Source organism: Leptinotarsa decemlineata, unplaced genomic scaffold, assembly GCF_025532065.1.
Source record: "Leptinotarsa decemlineata unplaced genomic scaffold, Ldec_3_MD MMD2_P_RNA_scaffold_2, whole genome shotgun sequence".
In the NCBI taxonomy this organism is placed as follows: domain Eukaryota; kingdom Metazoa; phylum Arthropoda; class Insecta; order Coleoptera; family Chrysomelidae; genus Leptinotarsa; species Leptinotarsa decemlineata.
In genome coordinates this window covers 6,573,422-6,581,576 of record NW_027412529.1, presented here as the reverse complement: position 1 = coordinate 6,581,576, position 8,155 = coordinate 6,573,422, and the positions used below count along the sequence as shown (strand labels likewise).

Genomic DNA, 8,155 nt, shown 5'->3' with positions numbered 1-8,155 from the left:
GAATGAACACATGTGTTCTATTCAACGAAAGTCATTTTTTGTGGAGGAAAAAATCAGTTTTTTTATCGACCTTTTTTGGGTGATTTTTACCTTCCACAATCTGATAAAAAAATTATAATTTTTATATTTTTCAGATCTGATAATCTGATACATCTGATACATACAATCTGATAAAAAAATTATAATTTTTATATTTTTTCAGATTGTGGAAGGTAACAATTACCCAAAAAAGGTCGATAAAAAATATGTGTCCTATTGTTTATATTGTGTAAAAAAAAAATGAAAAATTGTACTTTTCAGAACTTTGAAGGCTGTATCTCTAGAAATACTAAAGAACACTGATTTTTGGATTCGTAATATTCACGCCAAATACACTACACGCCGTAAAGTACAATCTTTTCCTTCGAATAAGAGGGTGCAGCTTATCCAAAATTTTAACCAAATCTGTAATACTTCAAGTTGTATCATTGCAATTTTCGTAGGGATGGATCTCTAGTTTTCGATGAAATACGGTCAAGATTATTCGTTGATTATGTAGCTCACTATGTAGATCACCCAGATAGAAACTGGAAAAAATCGATACAAATACCCTCTATTATGAACGATAAACTTACTGAATCAAAAAAAAAATCAATACACTGACCCATTACTAATGATAATTAATAATACGATAATGGCGATGATTCCGTCTCTTTATATCTGTATCTAGAGAAATTGAGATTTTCTCACAAATACTGTTTCCTTATCAAAATACTTCATTTTTATTTTGTTCTCTTAGAATTTCAGAAATTCTATATTCTACATTCTATTTTATATTCTATAGTGGCATTTTCCATAGTTTCTCAATGATCATGATGTTTTTCGATTTTTGTTTTCTGAAAAATTTCACAGTGGGCTAATTAGATATTCTGAATTGATCAATTATCAAATATCAGGTTGTAATTGATAGTTTCTTGTGAAATTCAAAACTTAGTACTACGAATGGAAACTAAAAGTTTATATTTCTTTAAAGTGATTAGACTTCACTTTTGATCACGTAGTTCAGCTGAAATCGTGATTTTTTTCAATTTCAAATGTCGTTTATAGCATCATTCATTAGAAAATAACAAATTTTAATGAGCGACAAAACGAGTCCTTTGCCAATTTTAATTTTTTTGTTGCCTTACTGATTCTAATGTCTTTCAGTAAATATTAATAACTGTCTATCAGAAATGAGTTCATCATCAATCAGAAAGAGAAATTGAAATACGGCAGCAGTTGATTTAGTTTTGATCCACCATATTCATCATCACGATAAAAAAATCGTTTCAAATTCTCAAGTGACCCCAAATTCACACTATAAATAGTATCAGAGACATTCAGTGTATCCTTGACCACACCGCATGAGAATATAAAAAACATTCATGAGTTTATTGTGACTTCATAAAATTCCTTTAGTACTCCCATAAAAACTAATTCAGTGAATTCATTCAAACCTTATTCAATTGTTTTAAAAGCACCCACCTCATTCGTAATTACAGTATAGTTAGAAAGTCAAGCAGTGATACAATAATAAAGCCATCCTTGATCTTGCGGGTAACGTGCTTAGTACCACCTACATCTAAGCAAGTATGGTATCAAGTGAAAGTGCGTGTACCTCCAGTTGCCGTATAATCACTCTTGACAAGCACTTACCCGCATTATGATGGTAGCCGCATCTTCATTCTTACATAATGCAAGTGAAAGCAAAATCGGCTTTACCTAGTTTTGTAATAACTCTGAAAACCAACTGAAAATACTCTTCAATTATATTAGAATTAATTTTATTCGCTTTACAACTAAAACAAATATAACAAACAATAATTACAAATTCTTAACCTAACGAGATAACACACTGGCGAACCGGTCATATATACAGAGTTTGTACTGGAGAGAATAGAGAGAGGCTATTTACAGAAACATATTTTTCCATAGTTCAGTCCCAACCGTGGTGATGGTGGACCTTCACCCACACTTTCTCCCAAACGGGTTTGGAAATCTTCTTCCACGCTGGCACTTCTCTGGTTTTCCACACGGGCACCCAGATTTGTTTCCATTCATCTTTCCAAATTTGCTTTTTCTCTGTCACCCACTTCTGTACCTTCTCTGTTCTCCATATTTGCACTTTTTCTTGCTTCCAGATCAGTTCTTTCTTGGGAATCCAGATTTCTTTCTTCTCCGTCCTCCAGATCTGTTCCTTTTTCGGGATCCAAATTTGTTTCTTTTCAGTCCTCCAGATTTGCTTCTTTTCGGTCCTCCAGATTTGCTTCTTCTCGGTCTTCCAGATTTGTTTCCATTCAGACTTCCACTCCATCTTTTTCTGCGGCACCCAAATCTGTTTCTTCTCGGTTCGCCAGATTTTCTTCCATACGGGTTTCCATATCAGTTTCTTCTTCCAAAGATCGTGTGCTGTGTATTCGTTGCCGTGGTGGTCTTTGCCCAAATAGTGTTCTCCATGAATTCCTTCCTTGACCCATTCAGGTACGTGTTGCAGCTTCCACTCAGGTATTTGGATTTCTTTCCAGGCTGGTACTTTCACTTCCACCCATACTGGCTTCCAAATCTGCTTCCATGCTGGAACCTGGATCTCCTTCCAATCTGGGACTTGAATCTCCTTCCAGTCTGGAACTTGTATCTCCTTCCAAGCTGGAACTTGGACTTCCTTCCAGTCTGGAACTTGGATTTCTTTCCATGCTGGCACTTTGGTCTCCTTCCAGATTGGTTTCGAGATAACTTTCCAGTCAGGAACTTGAATTTCCTTCCAGATGGGTACTTGGATTTCCTTCCAGATAGGAACTTGAATTTTTTTCCAGTCAGGTTTCCAAATCAGCTTCTTTTCATGTTTCCACACTTTGACCCATTCTGTTTTCCAGGTGAGCTTCTTACTCCAGTAACCTTCGGGTTCATGGTAGGACCTCTTCGTACGTGAGAGACTAACAGGACCACTTTCAGATGGTACGGCAAAAAAGCACCCTACAACGATCTGGAAAGAGAAATGTTGTCAGTGACATGATTGGTATATGAGAGAATTGAATACATCATGATAAAGTTGTTGAACATTTTGCGCAGATATTAATTTACATATAAAATGATTTTGAATCTCAACAGATATTCTGCAATTAGGTTACAAAAAAAAATTGAGATGATTTTGATAGATAGTTTCACTACACTATACTACAGTTTTTAGAAAGATATTTTTTGCCAATATGTAGACAGGGTGATTCTGCAAAATCTCCGTTGAAAATATTACGAAAGAGAAATTACCACAATTTGGCGTATGTCAATTATGTCAGGAGCATTTTAGCAAAAATAGTCTGGAGCACTGTCTTACAGCTAAAATAGAGTTTGAAAGATATATGATTGAAAAAAACATTTGTGATGCACTGTTTGGAAACTTTAGTGTAGTAATGAATATTACTGGAGTTTTTTCCCAACACCCAACACCTCTACACGTGTTTTGATCACCAAGTGGTAGAGAAAACTGATTGAGATCAAAAGGAAGATTAAACTGTTTATTCTTCCTCTTGAAGATTATCACTTGGTGATCTGAACACGTGTCGAGGTGTTTGTAATAATCGTTTGCTGTTGGGAAAAACTCCAGTAATATTAAAAAAAACATTGACAGGAAAAGGTCTGAGTTGAAGGAGTGATAGTCTGAATTCATAAATTTTTCATGTAAGATGATATCCACGAAAGTTTTTGAAAATGTATATTAAAAAAACTTCAAACTCTATTTCATTCATATTATTTATACCTGAATCGCATAGTTTTCCTTCAAATGATTTTTTTATTTTGCCTTCTATTCCGCAGGAAAAGTATAAGTATGTGTATTGAACATGGCTGTGTAAAAATCTTGTTATTCATTCAGTACCAATTGATGCTGTTGTGTTTTGTTTTAGTACCAATATTGCACAGCCAACTTTCAATCAGATTGGCGTACTGCCGTGCATTGTGGAATACAAAATAAATGAAAAATAAGCAGCATAAAAAATGTGAATGAAAGTCAACATTATTTTCAATGATATTCACGATGAAGTAATGAAAAGATGAAAACGAAAAATGGGCAAGTGGTTTTGTTATTTCGAAATAGCATAGAAACATTTCAAGGTACTGAAATTAAATGTAATTTTGAATCACAAATCATAGGAAGTATGAGAAATGAGATCATTATTTGAAATGAATCTAGAAATTGATTCACAGTATAAAACAGTGAAATTCAGAGAGTGTTCCTTTTGCAATAAGAAATTGAAACATACTTTCGGTTTAGCTGAAAGTATGAAATTTTCGTATTTTTCTGCTTTTACTATTATTTTGCACATTCAACTGACAATACTTCTGTGATTTGTTTTTGTTTATTTGTTCTCTTGTATGTGTTATATTGTTTGTAATATTTATTTACTTATACATATGAACATTTTTATTGTTATATAATATTATTATTATTATCATTTCTGAAATCTGAAGAGCACAACATAATGAAACGAGAACTACTTTTTTCAACGATTTTTTTCCACATTTTTTTTCGAATGGTTTCATTTATTGAGTATTTCAAACTCTGGGTATTTTCTTTGTTATACTGAAAAAATCCAAGAGTAGTTTTATTGTGTCTATTTTGAACATAAATGAAAATTATTTTTTATGAATTGTTTCTACCGTTGCAATCTATTTATTAATAAAAATTGAGGCCTATGGAATCGAATGAAAAGACTAATAACTCCGCAGACACAACAGATCAGAAGACATTAAAATAGTATTATCAAGGAGAAGAGATTTCCAACTAACCCGGAATGAATTGAGAAGAAGAAATTTTCTGGACAGAATCGTTATTGGAGAAAAATGTTGTTGTGTTAAACTTTCAAAAAAAGATGAACAAAATCAACTGAAAAATAATTTTTTTTGCAAAAAAATGAGTGGGTCTCAGATGAAAACAAGAAAAAAACCCTTTCGAAACAACTACTTCCACATGAACATTGAATTGCACCAGAATTGCTTTCTTCCCAATCAGTTTGTAATCTGAACATTTGTAATGGAACTGAAATAATTTTTATGTAACACTATCATTCTAAATGAACAATTGAAAAAAGTGCTAATGAGGAGTTGAACATATGTATTGTCAACCCAAAACTTCGATAAAAACAGAAGTAAACTTTTACATTGAATTTGTTCCATATATCACGTTGTGTGGCGTTCCTATATATTATATTCGTTCAATTTCCTCGACGAATGTTCGGAGAAATGAAGAGGCAAAAGTGAGATTTGTGTAACTCAATGTTCATCTGGAAGTAGTTGTTTCAGAAAGGCATAACAAACATAAACACATTCGATAGTTTCATTTCTTCCATTTTCCTGGAAGTTTTTCATGTTTTCCGTTTGGAAATGGAGAAGTTCCTAGTCAAAACAGTTTCTTTTCAGACAATATTTGATAATATTGCCATATTCTTTCAGTTTAACTGGATTCAATGAATAGGTGGACGTGAAAATATCTCTTTCCGAAGACGGCAATCCCGTGAAATCGAAACTTCGCTTGAACAAGATGAACGCAGAGTTTTGGATAAACAAAGTTTCAATTCATTGCTGATCCTATATGACGTTTGACTTCAATAAGGCACTCTTGGTTCAGCCTCTACCGATAAGAACTGTGACAGGTCATCTCAGTGCTGTGTTTTTGGGATCTGGCTTCAACTGGTGACTGAATATGACAATATCAAAAATGTCATTATTTCACAATTTCAAACGAAAAGCGTGACTGAATACTTGTTACTTATATGATGAAGATTGGTAATGGAGAAGAGGAAGAGATCATCAACAAATTATTTTTTCAGAAGAGGAGGATGTGCATATGGAATTCCCAAACGTGATATCTATGATTGCTAGCCAAAGTTTCACGTCAATTGGAGAAATATTAAGAACTCCTGCAAAATACCACCATGATTCAAATCCACAAATGTTTTGAGAAGAATAAAAAATCAGAACAATCAGTTATGTGAAATAATGGATACACTTTTCCGATAGTGTGATAAAGCTAGTTTTGTGAAAGATATGTTATGAAAGAATATACAAATATACTTCAACTAGTCTGTGGCATTTTTCTCGATTTTCAAATGAGTATTTGAAATCTTTATATTCATTTATGGACGGAGCATGTGTAAATTGAATATCAATATCCTTCTTCATTGAAAGAGATAATGACAGCCAAGCTCCTACTGTCTCCATGGACTTGGGCTCCCCAAATCTTGATTACTGTTCAAAAACCATATGAAGGAAGGATTTCGACAACAGAAAACTAAATCAGCTAAGACATCACTAGAGAACAGAGGTGGTAGAAAATTTCAATTAGCGACTCACAACCAGAATATCCCAAAGAGTCAGTACTTTTGGAGGGTCTCGTATAAAGAAAGTATGAGGCCAACTGCTCGAGTGAAAATTATGAATTTGGATATGGGAAACGTAAAATAGCTTCAGTAACAATTGTCACTCATTCGATGTAACCGGTCCATATGATGGCCTCTTCGCTCTCCTGATGCATACACTACAAATATTTTTCCATAGCCATTTATCTAAACTCAGATGAACAAAATTTCTGAGTTGAGAAAGATATCGAGACTAAACGAACAGAAAAAGTACCTAAAACTTTTTTTCAACCGAATGTTTTTTTTGTTTCAACATACTCATCAATTCGTTGTATTTATTCAAAAGCTGAAAATTCCAATTCAATTTTGTGAGTATTGATGATATTTTTTCATATTCTCCCAGAGTTAGTCAATTATCAGGTAATTATGGAATTATCAAAAACATTGCGGTTATTTCTCAGTCGCATATTATGAAAATTATTTCTAAATCATTCTCAATCGGTACGATGGGATAGGTGAAATAATATGTAAATATAATTGTTCAGAAACAAGTATTGATTGATTTAGTCATTTCCTTAAAAATTCTAAACGTTGTATGTCCAACAAAATGAGTATTAGATATTCAACCTATGGTTCTTCATACGTTTAATCAAGAATGACATTGATGTTGTTAATGAATATTCCTGATCGAATATTATTCAAAACTTATTGATGATGAAAGTTTCTGAAACTTCTTTTCTTTTAAAATCATTGTTTGAGTAGTTTTTGTTTTGAACATTTGTTGTGAGATAAAATTTCAGTGAATAACCACACATGAATCACAGTTGAAATTTTCCAAAATTCAGTTCGATTACGGAAACTAATTTCTTTTTTCATGGAAAATAAATGGTTTTTGTTGAAAAACACATACGTCAAAAAGATCATGCAGTAAAATTTAAAAAATCACGTTAATTGATGACTTGCAACCTATGAATTAGAGTTTCAACGTTTCGTCACAACAACAAAGAAATATTCAAAAACAAATGGCAAGTCAATATCAGCACCAATTTCAGGTTTTTCCTCTGATTAAAAATCTCTCAGGAAGAGATTAAATGAAAAAATAATGCCTATTTTTATTCAGATTAGTGGTTTCAAAACTGGTTACGAAAATAATTTTGGCTGTACCACTTTTCATCATTCAAATTATCAAAACAATGTATTTTTTAAACAACAAACGGCCAAAACAACAACCAAAACTAGACGAAGAATTGGTCCCCGCAAATGAAAACGAAGCACCACGTAAACACTACACACTGTAAATCCAAATGAAAAAAACACTAACCAGGAGCGAGTAACACCTCATCGTGAATTTCTGAGCCCCACTGTGAGGGGTTAAGGCTGTTAATTTACTAAACTCCCTATCAGAGGAGTCTGGTTTTATACCGGGCGATATTTCATATCCACATTGATTTCCCCCCGAATCGTTATTGGAGAACGTGTGACGGTGAGATGTACCATGGAGGGTTCTTGAAAATTTCGCTTTCTTCGCGCGTCCGCGGCTCATGCTAAAGTGGGATCGTCGGTTATGGCGGTGAATGCTTCCTGATAGCTTTTTTTACCGCTGCGGCGTCTTTATTTCAAACATCGTTTCTACCGTTTTCGTCTTAGATACCGCAAAACAACTTGCCATAAAAATCATTTTTTCCTTCCTGACGATAACTATTTCTTATTATTTTCCGTGAGGTAAAAATTCACATCAGACCTTACGAGCGATATAAAATTACTTGTATCTTTCAATTTCCTGGTGA

The 8,155-nt window shown here is 33.4% G+C and overlaps 1 protein-coding gene across 1 annotated transcript; it reads right to left on the bottom strand.

Annotated features, from left to right (window-relative positions):
* Positions 1-1,785: 1,785 nt before the first annotated feature.
* LOC111514394 (uncharacterized) lies at positions 1,786-7,926 on the bottom strand. The gene is made up of 2 exons (XM_023170630.2): positions 7,690-7,926; positions 1,786-3,001 (listed from the first exon to the last, which is right to left on the bottom strand). Exons 1-2 carry the CDS (start codon positions 7,909-7,911, stop codon positions 1,955-1,957), a joined length of 1,269 nt encoding a protein of 422 aa, XP_023026398.2. The 5' UTR covers positions 7,912-7,926; the 3' UTR covers positions 1,786-1,954.
* Positions 7,927-8,155: the final 229 nt, after the last annotated feature.